This window comes from Sorex araneus, chromosome 1 (assembly GCF_027595985.1).
Source record: "Sorex araneus isolate mSorAra2 chromosome 1, mSorAra2.pri, whole genome shotgun sequence".
NCBI lineage: Eukaryota > Metazoa > Chordata > Mammalia > Eulipotyphla > Soricidae > Sorex > Sorex araneus.
This window is the reverse complement of record NC_073302.1, coordinates 419,115,159-419,134,082: the sequence shown is the minus strand read 5'-3', so window position 1 is coordinate 419,134,082 and position 18,924 is coordinate 419,115,159. Positions and strand designations below refer to the sequence as shown.

General features: G+C 38.6%; 1 protein-coding gene across 3 annotated transcripts in view; it reads left to right on the top strand.

Annotated features, from left to right (window-relative positions):
• TSPAN12 (tetraspanin 12) overlaps window positions 1-18,924 on the top strand; it is a 71,849-nt gene that overhangs the window by 17,431 nt on the left and 35,494 nt on the right. For all 3 annotated transcript variants that reach the window (XM_055135361.1, XM_055135353.1, XM_055135357.1), the window contains exons 3-4: window positions 328-410; window positions 2,533-2,668. In XM_055135361.1, coding sequence (XP_054991336.1) covers window positions 328-410; window positions 2,533-2,668 — 219 coding nt within the window. The remainder of the gene's footprint in view (window positions 1-327; window positions 411-2,532; window positions 2,669-18,924) is intronic.

Sequence of the window (18,924 nt, the reverse complement as noted above, 5' to 3'; positions counted from 1 at the left end):
GTTTGGGAGTCTCTGGAATAGGTTTTTTTTCCCCCCCTTCTTGTGGCTTCTTAAGTTTGTGCAGTTCCTGTCCTGCTCCTGGAAACAACCATTTAACAGTTTAGTTTTCTGATTGCTATTTGTTGACATTCTATATGTGACTCTGGAATGAGGACAAAAGAGAATAGCAAACACTTACAATAATAGCACATTTCAGCAGGTGGTAAACAGTAATTAGGGAAAATCACAATGGCAATTTAATAAAAATCTTCAATTTTTAAAAGTTCTGAATCTTATAAAGGGTGCTGCATGAATCCCAAGTAACTAGTTTGTACTTTCCCTCCCCAGTTAATGTCCATCAGTGTGTTGGCCGTCTCTGCATGGATGAGGGACTACTTAAATAATGTTCTGACCTTAACTGCAAAAACAAGGTAAGCTTTATAATTCATGACCGATAATCTTTCTTCAGGATTCGCAGATGCTTCTTTCTAACTTTGCCTTCAGCTATCTGTGTTGGTACTGCTGTGCTACAATTGTTTGGAAAGATTTTGGTGCCCGTGGCAACCTTCACAGCAGACATTTGCATTTTCTAACATTCTCATTAAGGTGCCATAACTCCGTCCCTCTCGGAGAGCCCGGGAAACTACCGAGAGTATCCCACCCGCACGGCAGAGCCTGGCAAGCTACCTGTGGCATATTCGATATGCCAAAGTCTCACAATGGAGACGTTATTGGTGCCCTCTTGAGCAAATTGATTAACAATGGGATTAGAGTGCTGCTATGCCTGAGAGATCATTTTTGGTCTGATGATACCAGTCCCCTGGCCTAAGTGTGTATTAGTTGTGTTGTATTGGGGAAAAAGGGCAGCAAAGTGACTTTGCTCTGAGAAACTCACTGCCAATTTGCTTTCATGATTCTGAGCTAATGAAAACCTGTCACAGTCACACTGTCTCTGTCATCGCTTTGCTCATCTATTTGCTCGAGCGGGCACCAGTAATGTCTTCATCGTGAGGTTGTTGTTATTGTTTTTGGCATATTGGATACTCCATGGGTAGCTTGCCAGGCTCTGCCATGGGGGCAGGATAGTCTCAGTAGCTTGCTGGGCTCTTCAAGAGGGATGGAGGAATCGAACCCGGGTCGGCCACATGCAGGGCAAACGCTCTGCCTGCTGTGCCATCACTTCAGCCCCTCAAAACCAATTTTCTTCTCAGATTTCAAGGGAAAAATTAATAAACTTCTTCCTGCCTCATGTTTTTCATCTTTGAATGGGGATTGTCCACAGATCATAGATGTAAGAAGGTTAAAGCCACTCATCTACCACCCTGATTACACCAACAGTCCATGGACAGGTGTGAAGGACAGGTGCTGTGTAAAAAGGTTGCAGAACTGTGGTTTATTCCATTCTGAATTGTCATAAGGATTAACAGAGGTCTTGAACAAGTGTCTAGTGTCTTGAACACAGTGGGGCTTAGTAAGAATTTGAGATTGGTAACTTAAGTTTCTGAGATACAGTACAAGGATTAAGGGGCATGCATAGGATGCAGTCAACCTCAGTTAGATTGCCAGGTGCAGCCTGGAGGCCCTTGGACATTGCTACGTGGTTTGATCCCTGGCACCAAAATCAAACAAAAATGTAATTTTAAAAATCTTTAGAATTATTCTTACTGTTTTGATGCTGATTGAAAATGAAAATTATTTTCTAGAAAAATTAGTCTTCTTTTTTTCCTTTTTCTTTTAATTTGAACATCCATAGATAGTAGTCTTTGTATGGTAATCTTCACAATTTTGGAGAAGGATCAGAGGGTCTATTGTCAAGAAGAAAGAAAATGCAGCATATGGGGTCCTGAATTAGTAAGGAGGAACAATCTTCTTGGAAATTGACCAAAAGCCCAAGTGGTTTCCTCAAGCCCTCAAGGGCTCTGAGAAAACCAGCTTCTTATAGAGCGCCTCTGTCTTATATTTTGAATGAGTTGTGCTCAGAATGCAAACACATTTCCAGGATAAGATGTTAAACAAAATCAAGCAAACTGATGCTCGTATGGCAACTTTGAAAACAGCAGACAGTCATCAGCTTTGAGACATGATGAGTTCAGTGGAATACTACTTGGCTATGTGAAAGAAAGAAATCATGCAAGTTGCCATGACATGGGCAGCACTGGAGAATATCATGCTGAGAAGTTAGAATGAAAGGAGCAGATGGAGAATGATGACTCTCATATGTGGGATATAAAAAAAATGCAATAAGGTAATAATCACCCACTGGTTAAAGACAACGGAGCCTGAGAACTGTTTTACAGAACTGAATTTAACAAGGGTTGGGGGCTCTGGGCTGGGCAGACTGTGAGACAATGTGGAGGGAAATGGACATCCTTGGAGGAACTGGTGTGGGAACGTTGTATGCATGAAATTATCATAAACAGTTTTATAAATCAGGATACTTCAACGGAAGAAAGGAGATACTTTTCTAAATGATGAAGTAAAAAAAGCGCACAACAGGCAACTGCGTTTAAATTTGTATTTTGTTTACATGCAACTTTACTTTTCTTCTTTTAGGGTGGAGGAGGCAGTCATCTTGACTTACTTTCCTGTGGTCCATCCGGTCATGATTGCCGTTTGCTGTTTTCTTATCATTGTGGGGATGTTAGGATACTGTGGAACCGTGAAAAGAAATCTGTTGCTCCTTGCATGGGTATGATATTCATATCTTCTCTTTACTCTGCTTGAAATGACCAATCCGTATTGTACGATTTTGTGCTATTGTTTTCATCTGTGCTCGAGATTATGTGCCTAGAGAACTGTGATAGTGGTACTCTAATCTGTGTAATTGTTCAGCTTCCTGTGAGAAGGGAAGCATTCTTTCCACAAGAAATGATTGCAATGCAAGCATTTGCCAGGCCCAAATGACGGGGCATGGAAATTTGTACATTATTTAAGTCATTCACTCATACTGTGTGTTGACATTTTCATTTGAAAGTATGAACTCTTTCTAGTGTCAGGACCTTATTACCACTCAGAAAGTCCCCTTGGATCTATAACTAAGAAAACATAGTAGAACTGTATTTCTTTTTCTCCTTTTAAAAAGCAAGCCCTGTGAAAGTTGAGGTAGCAGAAAACAGGCATAATAATCCTGCCTACTGCTTTTAGATTGTCAAGTATTGCCTTATTTTATATAACCATAGCATTTTTTAATTAATTCTCAGAATTGGATTAGATTAGTTTTTAAATTCATTTCAACATTCTAATTTTTAATTCCAAGAGAGATGTTTTAACTTTTTTTTTTAAAAATGAGTAAACCCTTGTTAAACACAAAGAAGTGGACACATATAAGATACAGCTTAAATGGAAAAATAAATTATCTAGCATCCGCCCCTGGCAGTTAGGCTTGAATGGTGGTAGGAAAATTTGAGCAAAACATAATGCCCCAAAGTGGAGAGAGAGTATAGGGGAAATTGTCTGCCATAGAGGCAGGAATAGGATTGGAATGGGGGGGACATTGAGAACATTGGTGGTGGAAATCGTGCACTGATGGAGGGATGGGTGTTTGATCACTATATGGCTGAATCTCAAACATGGAAGCTTTGTAGCTCTATCTCACAGTGATTCAATAAAATTTGAAAAAAAAATACATCTTAATTAGTGCACTGAGTGTATAAAATGTTGCATATTAATGGCACCAGGAAGTAAAGTTGCTAATAAGTTAGACATATCAGAACCCTAAAAATGAATTCATTTCATATTCCTTTCTTTGCAACAGTGCTCGGTGTTAGATCTGCCTTAATTTCTTGGGGGAAAGTTGCAAAATATTCTACTGGTGTGCCACAGTGCTGGATCTCCGAGTGGATAAAAACCGCTGCTCTGTAGCAGTTGAGAGTTTCTGTGAGGTAGTTTCTCTCTTCGGGTCACCACATGGTATCACTGAATGATGAGTATGGGAGAGATGAACACAAATTGGCTCTCACGAGCCAGCTCCTGCACACCGAGGGCTTGACTAGCTTCCATCCCAAGCCAATTAAGACAGAATCATAGTGCGAGGCTGAACTAAACCTTTGACTTTCACAGGAACAACCTGTGTTCACGCATGTCTCAGCTTCTTATTGGACAACTGTTCAGTATTTGGAATCAGGAAACAGAAAATGCCATTGAAAATAAGGCATGCTTAGAGAAAGGGAACATACTCACACCTTTTTATTTTTCTCTACCTTGACATGCGGTGATAGGATGGTGGACAAGGTTTAAAGATATTGAAGATATTTTGATAATAATTTCAACCAACTACAGGGCTTAACTTTATAAGAAATGATTTTAAGAATACCTATGATATATTTTAAAAAATCTCAGAATCTTATCTAAAACCATAATCTTTCAGCAATGTTTAGTTTATACAGACTGCTTTTTGGCCCCTCTCTCCTGCGTGTATGACTTTGATGGTCCCCCGAAAGTGGAATGGGGTGGGGTAGGTTAGCATAGTTGGAGTGCATATGGAGTCTCAACAATTTTTTAGAAACATAATTTGAAAATCATGTATGCATTGTTAGTCTGCTTGTCTGCAAGATGACAAAGAGCCAAGTAGTTTGATCTCCACGTAAGCCAAGACGAATCATGGAGACTTTGGTATGAGAGGCTAATTTTTGATGCCTGGAAGGAACCCTGTGATGCAAAGATTTGCATGGGGACTCATGAATTATTGGGGTTCTAAAGGCTACTTACTTGTTCATTCATTTTTCAAACACTAATTGAGAATTTAGGCACACACCGCTTTTGATCATCAGATCAATGTGTATGATAGAAAAACATCCTATTACTTTTTATTTCTTATGATCCTTAATATAATTTTTTTTGTGAGTTCCCTGAATCCAGAGAGGAAGAACTCCATGCTTAACCCCAATGGGTTAGCTTCTCGAGGAGGATTTGAATATAAATGTCCTGCTTTTTTCTACATGTTCTTCATTTTCCTGTTAGACATACTCATTTTTGCAAAGCCAAATTTTATGCATTACTCTCCTCTCTGTCCATCACTATATATTGGTTTCTCCTTCCTGTTGACGCTTGGTGAGAGTTTTATTTCTCATTTACATTGGACTCTCTGTCTTCTGTTGGCAAGTTTCTAGACCTCACTCTGTCTTGACCCAGCTCAGCTTCTCCCTGGCAAAGGGATCATCTGTGTTCTCAGTTCCTAGTGATATGGGAACTGTCAGTTTGCCTCTGATCCACTGTTCATTTTCCTTTCTGGATTCTTTTTCTCTTCCTCTAAAAAATTCTTGAGTTCTATAGGTGCGGTATGATCATCTTTGGAATCTCTTCCCGCTTTCCTATCTCCATTTGAAATGCCCAAGATTTAGACTCTCTTAACTTCTTGCTGAAACAGTGCAGAACCTCCTAACTAAACTTCCTGCCTCTGATATCTTAATCCTTATAGTCACAGTCACATGACTCCTCCCTTCCAAAGCCCTCAGAGATGCTTGGTTGGCTAATGATGTGTTTAGAGATATCTTCACATTGCATCAAACTATTCTGCAATTAAGACTTCATCTACCATTTTCAGATTTTTTAACCTACTGCTTTATTCGTTAATCAAGCAACACATTCTGACACCGGGACAAACTTTTCTTATTCAGTTCTCCAGTTTTATTTGTTGTCCATTAGCTAGTAATTTTGTATTAATACTTTTGCTTAAACTTTTACCACCCACTTAGATTAATGTAAAATACTGCCTCCTGAAATATTAATGATGATGATGAAGATCATAATTAAACTAAATATTCAAGGTGCTTAAAGAAACTGTAGAAGAGATGAATTTTGTATGTGAAGAGTTTTACGTGAACTAATCAAGTTTCTCCCTCTTCTAAATTCAAATTCCAATAGAACAATGCTGTTGTTATTCCCATGATATAGATAAGAAAAGTTGGGCACAGATTAGCTATTTGCCTGGTGTGCATAGCTATTATTTGCCTGGTGTGCATAGCTAGTACATCGAGAATCTGATCTTTAGAGCATGCCAGTCCTATCCTAACAGTGTATTTGTAGCATCTTTACTGTCATCACTGCCTTTCCTAGGTGTTTATGAATATTATTCATTTAATAATATTTTACCTATATTCTTACAGTTTAAGCCTGGCAACAATCATTTAAGATCGGTTACTGTGAAGCAGTTTCTGAGTTCAGTCACACGCCCATGGTCAGTTGTGAGTGAGGGGCAGAGAGCTGCTGAGTCAGCGTTTCTGACAGCCACGCTCGCTCTCCCTGGGTCTTTCACCTCTTGCTCGAACAGACTATCTTCAGTTTTTGAAGTGCAGATATTTCCCTTATGATAATCTTTATTTTATTTTATTATATCCAAGCTAAACTGCCAGTCTGTGAACAACTTCATAGCATAAGCCATCTACCTTGGCTGTTGCTTTAATAAATTTTATTAAGTTGAATAATGGCTAGGAAATGAGGAAGGAGAGTGTCCGGGCTGTCTAATGAAGCATAGTTCCTGGAATGCAGTTACTGAGCTCTTAGAGGAGGATCCTCGCTGTTAAACGGAATTAGACTACAAGATAAATATCTCATTAGAGGCGGGGAGACTATCAGAATGAGATGACATGTTTTTAGGTATTCAGTAAGTATTTAAAAGGCAATCTCATGGTCATTTTTCCCTTTTAGCTTTTTATCTTAACAAAAAAAAATAGGAAGTTCCTTACCTTATTTTTTAAATGTAAATATTTAAAGAAGCAGAGTGCATTTAATTCAATCTGTGTATACTCATGTATTCAGTTTTGTTTCACTTTTAAGACAGGTGAGTCAGATGAGTTAGAGGAAGCTTTTTTTTTTCAAAGAAAGATACTGTTATCTCTGAGAACTACATTATCTCTTGAGTAAGTGTTAAAAAAAATGGGGGGCTGGCAGCTGGACTATGATACTTCTCAAACCAAAATGCTGATATTCACAGAAAGATCAAGAAAAACATGAGAGCTTCCAAACAGATCCTTCTAATCAATCTACTCTCCTCTTCTCCCTCGAACAATCTCCCCTCAAACAACAGTACCAGCAAACGGCAGCCCTCTCTATGCTTAGAGGCCATCCATAGGAAAACAGTCCTGGTGACTCTTGGTCACAAGTGCGACATTTCTATTAAATTATAGAGGCTTGTCAAAACACTCCAATTTCACATTCTCCAATAAATGACAGTCCATTCAAGTCTTTGTTTCAGATACGTAATGAAAAATATTTTAGTATTAGTATATTCCACGCAGTATTTATGATGTAGATGTACCAAAATATTATTCATTGTTTATCTGAACCTTGAATTGAAATGGGCATCTTATATTTTTACTGGCTAAATCTCTCAAACCTACTCTAACTAGCTCTCTTCTTAAAAGATGTGAAACTGTCACAGAACAGAAACTTTTATATATTTCTGAGGAAATTAGGAGTAATTAAATTCTAATTATATTGAGAAAACAAGCCAAAAATGACTAGGAAAATAAACTTAAATATGCTATGACTTTCAAAGTAATTTCGGTAGCAGAAATTCCTTCTCTCTTTAAAAGAGAAATTAAAGCTAAATGGAAATTGGTTTTAAGCCTTTAAAGGGTACTTCCCAAGGCTTTTAGCTGGAGACTAAATGAAATTCATTTGTTATTGCAATTCTACCTTGCTATTAACATAGGCATTAAGAGAGCTGTGCCAGCTCAGGGGGAATGTAAACAGATTGAACAGACATGTTTACAATATCGACAGCAGCTGAATGTCACAGTCCTGCGATGTCATTTGTCAGAGTGTGAAGCTAATGTATTCTCAAATGCCAACAACCAAAACTGGTCAAGCAGTGGTCAGAAATGAAGTTGGACACACCTCACATGTTTAATACCAGGACCCTGTGTTTGAAGGGAGAAGGTTTTCTTTTTTTATTGCCTATGTTTTACATATGGCTGTTGGTTGTTTGAAGGGATTTTAAAAGCCTTCTTAATTTATACAGTGATTGAACCAGAGTAGGAATAGTTACTTTAATAGAAATCAAATACATTTTTAATGCACTCAAAGTCTTTAACCCCCTTCGTTTTTTTGTTATTTAAAGTCATCCTGCCGATCCAAAAAACCTTTATTTTCTTCAGTCTCCCTGTTTAAGACTTGCTCTTAAGTAGTTTTACATTTTATAATTAGGTAGCTAGTCATAAATCACTAAGCAAAAATTAATCAAGTTTAATATCTTTGTTATGCTTATTTATAAATGTTGTTAATAGCTTTTATTTCTGAACCAGGATCCATCCTGTATCTGACTGCATATTTAGCAGTATGCTCAGTGATTTACCCTAGTTTTCTAAGAAAATTACAGCAATGACTGGGATAGATTTACTTGACAGATGTTGGACAGTAGGGTGCCCAGAGATACTGCTGGTAGTTGCTGTCGTTAGCATTCAGATGGTGTCTATGCTTAATGCCCACGCAAATTCCCCGATACCACACTACTATCCTAATACCTTTAATTAATTACCAGCAAAATTTTAGGTAGGACTTAAGATGCTTCTTTTACAATGACATAGCATTTCATAGTCATTTCGCTTTAAAGATATATTTTTCAGGTGTTCTTATTATCAAAGGAATTTTTTTCAATTCTTTTTAAAAAATTTATTATTTTTTTAATTAGTGAATCACCATGAGGGTACAGTTATAGATTTACATATTTTCGTGCTTGTGTTTCAGTCATACAATGCTCGAGTACCCATCCCTCCACCAGTGCCCATTCTCCTCCACTGATGATCCCAGTATCCCTCCCACCTCCCCACTCCATTCCCCCCACCCCACCTCTGTGGCAGGGCATTCCCTTTTGTTCTCTCTCCCCTTTTGGGTATTGTGGTTTGCACTAGAGGTATTGAGTGGCCATCCTGTTCAATCTAGAGTCTACTTTCAGCACGCATCTCCCATCCTGAGCGGGTCCTCCAACCACACTTTACTTGGTGGTCCCTTCTCTATAATAAGCTGCCTTTTCAAAGGACTTCTTAAAATCCTGCCATAGTTATCCTGCCTGAGAATCAAACCAGTTCCACTCTCTTCTCCCTTCTTTCCCACTAGTTCTGCTCTTACTTCCCTTTCCCCTCCTTAAAAAGGTATCAATTAAGTGCACAGTCTGAGATAGAGTCCTGAAATGGAAAGATGAAAAGGGGAGATACAAAAAACATAATAATGCAAAATAGAATGTTCAGGTTATAAATAAAAGACTGTGAAAACACAAACCAAGGAAGGGCAGGAGATCTGGGGCAGATTTCTCAGGCTAGTCTTTGTTTGAGCTGAATATTGAAAATGATAAGAGTTTTCTGGTGGTGAGGTGAGTAGGAAAGACCTTAGAGCAACTTGAAGAGTGTTTGCACTCTTGTTTAAAAACAAACTTCGAAAACATATTAGAAGCATTTCCCTGCAGGTAATGGATATGTTCCTTTCAAATCATCATTGCTCTGTTTATACAAGCAGGTCTTCAGAGACCTCTACTTTCCTATCTTGTGATAGTTCAAGTATTTGTAGCAACAAAAGTGCATTTTTAAAAAACCATTCTGTGATTCATGATCCTTCATTCAAAGTATTCCTCTATCAATTAGCCTGCATTACTGATGTGGAGCAACTTGCGTGAGAATTTAATGACCATCATTATTTACATGATTTTCCTGTGTCTGGTGGGTCTTTTGGCTGCATCTCGTAAGGTTATATCTAAGACTTCTTTCTCTTTGCGCTTTCCCGTCCACATTCTGGTGGTAGACCCTGTCTTGCATGCTGAAGAATAGCCCAATAATATGTAGAGACAGACTCTTCAGGGACCAGTAACACCCTGTAAATCTTCTGAGACAGGGCTGAGCATGCAGACTTTAAGTGAACTAGCTTACAAAGCAGCAGAAACTATTACATGGTGCCTTGTCCAGCATGTCCAGTTACTTTATTGCCTCATCCTTAATGTGTTACATCTCCCGAGACAGATCACTGACTCCAAGAACTCATAGCCCTTGGCTAAATCCCTTAGATCCTGGCCTTACACGTTTCTCTGTCTGAGTTGGAAGAACACATGCAGCATACCCATATTCATATCTTTTTTCCTCCTTCTCTTCCCTTTGTTGTTGCTCTCATTGTGGTGGGTGGGGTCTTGGGCCCACCCAGAGCTCACACACTATAGTGCTGCCAGGGATCACATCAGTGTGGTGGTCCCACTCGTGTGTATCATTTGTATGTGTGTGCTACAGGCATGGAACTGGTACACTCCCGCGTGCAAGGCAGGTGATGGACCACTAAGTTACATTTCCAGGTTTACCTCAAGTCTTTGGTCAAGAATTAGCTCAGCAGTTATTAGTGTAGGCAAAATTGGAAAAGTAAGTAAATTAATAGAGATGATTCGATGTAGTCAATGGTTATTAGGGTAGGCAAAATTGAAAAGGTAAGTAAATTAATACACATGATTAGACATAGACTATGTTTGTTCAAGAATAAGCACAAACAAAGGACTGTAGCATAACCAATACTTTCATACTTATAGTCAAATTCCTCATATAGACTCAGGAGGTACATGGCCCAGTTTCATAAAAATTTGGCTTATTTTGATTCCTTCCTAAATCTGACTGATCTCGTACCACTTATGACCTTAAAAGGAAGCATATTTCATTTTATCTTTAAAGTAAAATTGTAGGGAGACTTAAACATGGTGAACAGTAGGGGTTTAGGCTGGCTCAACCCTATTTCTTTCGTGAGATTATTTGAAAGTGGGCTGCAACAGATTTTGTATGTTTGTGTTTTTAAGCAGTAAGTACTGTTGGACTTTTGGTAGTTAGTCTCGGTGGATTCTTAACAGAATGCTGGCTGTTCCATTATCTTGTACAAATATTTGGCACTGGAATTCTCTTATTTACTAACTATAAGTAATATAATATTTCTAAACCCCCAATCACCATGAAAGGAAAAATAAACAACTGCCATAGAGATACTTAGCCCTGAAAGCTTGCAGAGTTTAGTATTTGACAGGGTAGAGGCTGGAGTTTATCATTTATCATTTAGAAACTTTTTGTTTATTAAAAGTATTGTTTATGTAGTATGTAGATTGGAGTCAAAGGCAGTGTGTTTTAAAATATTAAAATGGCCAGAAAAGAATGTTTTATTTCTGAAGCCTTTTTTGTTGAGGGGAGGTGAATCTCAGATTATATTAATTTTTCAAGATAAGCGAAGCTGACATTTTGGGTTTCAGGATATGTTAAATTCAAGTAAGTTAGTTAAAATGATCTGAGTTTTCGTTGTAAATTAAGTGAGTAGCAGGTTACAATAACTTTTACAATGTTTATCATTTTAGATTTTCTCTCTGTGAAATATATTCTTATTGAAAAGATTCTGTGATTCTTGGTTGGCCATCCTGGTTAGCATGAAGAAACAGTAAAATATGTTCAGAACAAGATTAGAATTTTTTTTTGGCATTTCTGTAGAAGGGGTTTGGAAAATAATTTACCTGTTTGTGGTTAGTTAGATAGTTGGATCTCAGGATTATTTGGCTCCTTCAGATTGTATATATTTCAGAGTCCCCTTTCTATAAATCTGGATACAGTGAGGATACCTTTCATATTAACAGGATACGTTTTCTAATAAAGATGTTCTCAATCAGTTGGATCTCTTCTTATATTTTTCATCACTTATAAAGTTTAATACTATCCAAAGTGTAAGTACTCAGAGAACTAATTGGTTTTATTAGGGCAGGTTGTTTTGCTTTTTATATTTTCATTATGTTGGCAAACGTTTAGAAATGAACATTTAAAAATAAATTAATTTTATCAAAAGTAAAAAATATATTAAAATATTTTAAACAAAAGAAAGTTTTACTCAGCAGTTATAGCAATTGTTAATTTTAAAGAAACGGAGATATGAAAAAAGAAAATCAATCACTTCATTTGTGAATGCTTTTATGAGAGTTCAACTTAATGATCTGTTAAGCATTAATTATTTCTATGACTCCAGGATTCGTTATAAGAATAATAAAGTACTATAGCACTGTTGTCCCATTGTTCATCGATTTGCTTGAGCAGGCACCAGTAACGTCTCCATTGTGAGACTTGTTACTGTTTTTGGCATATTGAATACGCCAGGGGTAGCTTGCCAGGCTCTGCCCTGTGGGTGGGATACTCTGGGTAGCTTGCCGGGCTCTCCGGCAGGGGCAGAGGAATCAAACCTGGGTCAGCACGTGCAAGGCAAACGCCCTCCTGCTGTGCAACCTCTCCAGCCCAAGAATAATAAAATATAAATACAAATTAATTTTCACATTAAAGTTTGCTATGTTTAGTTTTCTTATCACTCTTAGATGTTCTTGGGGAACCATATGTGGTGCCAGAGATCAAACTAGGATCAGTGGCTTGCAAGGCAAGTACTGACCCACTCTACTTATCTGGCTCCAAGAAACTTGCCAAACTCACTCAATAGAATAAGTTTTCAAAAAGAGGATGGAGTGAGCCAAGAGACTATACAGGTGTTAAGGTACTTTCCTTCCATGTAGCTGTCTAGGGTTCAAACCTGGGTATCACATACGGTTCCTCAAACACAGCCAGAAGTGATCTCTGAGCACTGAGCCATGGACCTGAGTATCAAAAAAAAAAAATGAAAAATAGAGAAGTTGGATCTGCTGATATAAGTTGTCAAGGATTTTGACAGCAATTAAAACAGCATTTGAGTCTTTCATTAGTTGTAGTAGGTGGAAAACAAAAGGATGTTTCGGGCCATTATTGAATTTTTGATACTATTGATAGTTTTTACCTTAGCTGGAGAAACACCAAGGATGGGAACATGGGGTTTTTAGGTCATTTTTTATTTTATTTTTTAAAAACGTGTGAATATGTAGTTCAACTCATGTATGCAGTTGAACTCAGTTGATGGATCGCTAGCTTGCTAACACTACCACCCACAACCTTAACATAATGCATAGCGTATACCAGCCTCTGGTATATGCTTTATTTGTTCTGTTCTCCCTGCTGTATCATGGATTGGCATTATTGTTAGCCCAATTTACACACAAGGACAGAGAGACCTAGAGAGACTAAGTTACTGCCTGCTTATTATAGAGCAAGCAGGGACCTAAGTCCTGGAGATTTCACTTCAGAAACTATGCTTTCAGAAACTTAGTGTTCTACTGTGTGAGTTGTGATACATATACCTATATCCATTTTCCTCTTTTTAAAAAGCAGAGCATATTTCTGAGGAGTAAAATATGATATATGTAAATCTTCTGCATAATAAATGATCTGTGCACTTACAGATGTATGCAATTTGCATACTATTTCCATATGCACACTTATAAACACATCATTCTTTTTAAATTTAATTTCATATACTCAAAATTTCTGATACTGTGTATATGTGTGTACATATCTGTGTATTGGACTGGAGCGATAGCAAGCTGGTAGGGAGTTTGCCTTGCATGCGGCTGACCCAGGTTCAATTCCTCCATCCCTCTTGGAGAGCCCGGCAAGCTACCAAGAGTATCCCGCCCACACAGTAGAGCCTGGCAAGCTTCCCAGGATTCGATATTCCAAAAACAGTAAGAGCAAGTCTCACAATGAAGATGTTACTGGTGCCTACTCCAGCAAATAGATGAACAATAGGAAGACAGTGCTATAGTGATACAGTGTCTGTCTCAATGTATCTATTTATATCTTCAACAATGAAAAAGCCAGATCTCCCTTTGAAATTCAGATAAAATTCCCCATTGCAGAATGCTAAGCTTCATAATTCTGTGATGGAATGAACTATTGTGGACAATAATGAAGCTTGTGCTGATAAGAGCAAACTGTATGTGTGGTTTTATTGAGTAAAATTTTGGATCCAGGTGATGGCCAAAGGGCTTGGGTGCATACTTGGCATGTGTGTACTCCAGGTTTAATTTCTGGCATCACAATGTACCCTGAGTTCTACAGGGTGTGGCCGAAAATAGAACAAATAAAAACAAATCCCTAAAACAGAGCAATATTTCATGGGAAACCCAAACTTGCAAACAAATACTAGTGAAAGAGACCTCTTAATGAGGTTTATAAATCACTTTTAAGTAGACACTTTGGTTTTTTGTTATAGCTTTTATTTTGACCTACTACAGGTACATTTAACAGAAGAATGGTGGTATGTAAGCATAAAGCTTCCATTGCCTCAGTAGCCTGATATATAACTCATCTACTGTTGTCAACTTTTCTGAGTCACTTTTTCTATATAATGCAAACTTAAAATCCTTCAGTTAGCAACTATTTTGTCTTTAGTATTCGAGCTTCCAGGGGCCGTTGTTTGTCTTAATTTGATTTCACTTTATTCAGAGTGCTTTCTACACCTAATTTACAGAGTTCAATCCAAAAGGCTTATTATGAAAAACAGTAGTCTTTCAATCTTAACAGGCAGCCACTTTTAAATTTGGAACTTATTTCCATATCTCTGTGTCACATGTGACATAACTCGTCTCATAATGGTAATTTTGAGTTTTTAGCACTATCTATTGGGTTCTTATGGATAGTGAGACACTAATACCTCCCCTTTTAAAAAAATTTATTGAATCACCGTGAGATAGTTACAAGCTTTCATGTTTGGGTTGCAATCACAAAATGATCAAACACCCATCCCTCCACCAAGGCACATTCCCCACCACCAATATCCCAGGTATACCCCCCTTTCCCACCCTCCCCCTGCCTCCATGGCAGACAATATTCCCCATACTCTCTCTCTACTTTCGGGCATTATGGCTTGCAACACAGACCCTGAGAGGTCATCATGTTTGGTCCATTATCTACTTTCGGCATGCATCTCCCATCCCAACTGGTTCCTCCAGCCATCATTTTCTTAGTGATCCCTTCTCCATTCCATCTGCCTTCTCTCTGCTCATGAAGCAGGCTTCCAGCTATGGGGCAATCCCCCTGGCCCTTGTATCTGCTGTCCTTGGGGAGACACTAGTACCCTTTCCCATCCTTCTTCCTGTACATATTTCCTATTGCACCTCAGTATAAACGTATAATCCTGATTCAATCCATATTTACATGATGATTGTATTCTTCACAGCTGGGTCATGTAAAGTACTGTGTTTACTTTTTCTTCCTGTAACAATATTTTGGGGATATTTTGGGGGGGAGGGTTAATAAACAGCTTTTGCTTGGGCAAATCCAGCAGTGCTCAGGGGAAACTTTAAGCTCTGAACTTTCTGAACTTGAGGTTTCTCCCAGGCGTGCTTGGGGGGGGTCATGTGATGCCAGGGATTAAATCCACCTCTCACTACTAAGCATTCACTCCAGCCTTTGAGCCATCTCCTAGCCCATATAATTAATAACTTTTAAAAAACTGTGTACAGATACTAATTAAATTGTCAGCTCCCCTGACATAAATTTTCTTTTTATATATATATTAAAATGTTTGGGTCTTTCTATTGATGATTATTTTCCAAAGCAATTGCTCTCAGAAGGTTCTAGACCTGCTTCCGCCTCGGGGCTGTTAATGGTGTGGCTTTCATGAGCTATCCTACGATGACTGTTCTGGGATTTCCTTAGCCTCCCTCTTGTCTTAGATCTTTGTTTCCTGGAATCCAAGTTTATTGTTCTTCTCTGTTTAGTCTCTCACTTTAGGGAGCACATCTTTCAGGAGTTTCCTGAGGAAGCACACCTAAGAGATAAAATTTAAAAGCCTGTATACTTTCTGGCGACTTTACATACACGTTTCCATGTTCCCTTTTATGGCTGTAGAATGATAGTCTGAAAATAATTTATTTTCCTGAGCATTTTTAAAATGGTCTCCTGCTATCCTCTAGCTGGCGTCCGGTGTTCTATTGAGAAAATCAATGCTGTTTTGATTTGATTGAGGTTTTTGGTATTTGTGGAAAAGTCTGTTGTTTTGAACCTTTGTTTTCTGTTTTCAGTACTAAACTTCATCCCCCATTGTATTTAGTGGCCCCACTCCTATTTAATTTTTTGGTTTTTGCTTTTTTGTGTGTCACATCTGGCGATGCACAGGGGTTACTCCTGGCTTATGCACTCAGGAATTACTCCTGGCGGTGCTCGGGGGACCATATGGGATGCTGGGAATCAAACCCGGGTCAGCCGTGTGCAAGGCAAACGCCCTATCCACTGTGCTATCACTCCAACTCCCCCACTCCTATTTTAAGGTCTCCACAGATGAGTCATGTGACCCTAGCAACAGTTTCTCTGATCCTGGAAACAAGCTGGTATCCAGGCATAGTGAGAGAAAGGAGAATGAAGGTATCTAGAGTATTCATAAATAAAATTTCAGTAAGGTCTTCTTTTTTAGCCCTGCCTCTACGCCTTGTGAAGGGCTCTGTAATGTAGATAGGCTGGTTCCAGCTTTCCCCGCTAATGGCTAAGCATTTCCCTTTGGGGGCACTGCAAGGATTTTTATGCCCTTCTCTCTTTTCTCCATCTCCTAAAATGTTGTCTGCCATTTTCTCTGGGGTTCAGCCTTTTAAGCTATCAGGGAGTTTCTCTGATAAGATCTCCTTTCAGGCAGCAACACTGATAGGAGGAGATGAACACACCCTCACTGCCACCCTACAATCAGACTTAGTTCGAGTCAGGAACTATACGTTTGGGGCAGAGAGGTAGCTCGATTGAATGAATACATGCTTTGCATGCAGGAGGCCCAGGTTTGATCCTTGGTATCACATGATCCACTGAGTACGGCCAGAAGTGACCCAGAGCACAGAGCCAGAAGAACCCTCTTGTGTCACCAGGCCTGGCTTAAACACCAGAAAAAGAAGAAATATGCATGGGTATTTACTTAATGCTGTGTTGTATTTTAGTGTTTAAAATGGGACACTTCTAAGGACTGAAATGGTAATACAGCAGGTAAGATTTTGCACGTGCCCACCCGGAGTTCTATCTCCAGTACCCCGTCTGGTCCCCTGAGCCTTGACCAGGATGACACCTCAGCTTAGACTTAGGAGTAAACCTGGAATACTGTAATATGCGGCCCCAAACCCAAAATAAATAAATAATTCAATTTAAAGTGACACCTCTAAAATTGCCTATAGATTTCATTTTCTAGTAAATATTTTAATATTATGGAATGGTTACGGTGTTTTTTGGGGGAGCATTAGAATAGTGAAGCACCTCCACTGGGCTCACCACCAGCAATGCTCCTTCCATCTTTTGGGCCTCTGGTGGTGATCAGTGACCGCAAGGGCCATCCCTGGTGGTACTTAGGATGGAGATACGTGGTGAACCCGTGACCTTGTACTCACTAGGCATTTGAGCTGTCTCCCCAGCCCTGCAAGTTAGTTTTAGCACCCTCCTTTGTGTAAACCAAGGCTTAATGGTTTGCCCAAATTCATCCAGCTGGTACGCAAAGGAGCTATGAGGCCAGGTTCAGTTTATTTCCAAGCCAGTGCTCTTCCATTTGCATAGTTTTAAAAACCATTGACCATGCACTTTTGCATACAGTGTTTTATCAAGTGGTTTGTTATCTAGCTCACTGAGAGCTCTGTGATTTTTGAGCTGATAGTTGATTATTCTTACCTTGAATGATTTATTGAAGAAAATTTATCGCATCCCTTGGGGGGGGGTGTCCTTTTATCCCTTTGCCTTGGTGCATGTTTTTCATGAACGTATGTATGGAGACAGAACCTACCCGGAGAGCACAATTCTTGGTTTAATTACAACAAGGAAACAGCTATTCAGGAGCTCTGTATTGAAGAATTTTTAGAGCAAATGAAATAGTTTGTAATGCAAGTAATTGCATTCTAATTTCCTGGAGTAAACACATCCTTTCCTGGTCTTCATTTGTTTAGTGTTTAGTTAATGGTAGCCCAGGAAAGAGGGGAGAGTCTGCCTAGTACCTCTTTTATCTCTCTATGTAAATTGTCTTAAGTATACAAAGACACACTGAGTTGTCATAATATAATCTGCAAAAAAAAGACACATGGTGAAACAGAGAGGCAATATTTAGCATGGAAATTTATAAGCCATGGCTAAGGGAGTCAAATGTTAACAAGAAACTTGGAATTGAACTTTGAAAAACTCAGGAAATACGATATTGGTTTTGTTTTCATTTTAGTTGGTAAACTGATCATTATTTCCACTGACATTTATTGAATACTTACTGTGTAAAGGCATTGTTTGGGCCTTGGGGGTAAAATAATGTTTAAGAACAAGATGCTTGCCAGCCAAAACAGTGTCTTGTTCCTCAGGCAACCAACTGGTTTAAAAGCAGAAGTCTCTGAGCTCTGAATTAGAGCCTACAGGGAAACCCTGATTTGTAGAAGGGAGGAGGACATTTAAAAGGCAATGAACACACTGGTGGGGGTGTTGGAACATAGTTTGCATGAAATACTGTCTTTGATGGTTTGTAAATGATAATGCCTCAAATTAAAAAATATTTAAAAGGAACAATAGATGTGATACAGGAAGACAACCATGAGAAAGAAGTAGTTGGGCATTGCCAGAATGAAAGCTGTGTCCAGGAGACAAGAATAAGCCAATATAGAATTGAATTGAATTTCACAATTAGTAGAGAAAAGCTCTCTATAAAGATTTTACCTTTTTGAAACCACTTTCCCTAATATCAGATCAACCTTGGTGCTGACTGTGAAGACTTTATTTTTTGTCTTCTTTATAAAGTTGAGCAAACCAAAGTCAGGGCAATTTAATGATTTGCAGAAGATCAAACGGTGTGTTTCAGAACTGCGTTTGAACTTCAATATGCTGAATTCAAAATTCGAGGCTCTTTCCACTGATCTAGAAGGATAGTACTCAAGGGCTCAGGAATAGAGGGGAAATTTGCTCTTCCAATTATGTTAGTACAGACTGTCTCATCAGACATGTAAAGGGAACATAAGAAGCATGAGATCCACACGTAATATAAGTAGGAGAGAAATAGACTGTGGTTTTGCAATGAAACTTGATTTGTATGTATTCTTTACATCATAATGAAGTTCATCAGGAGCAATCCTTCTTTGTTAGTTTTGTTATATTGAATTTA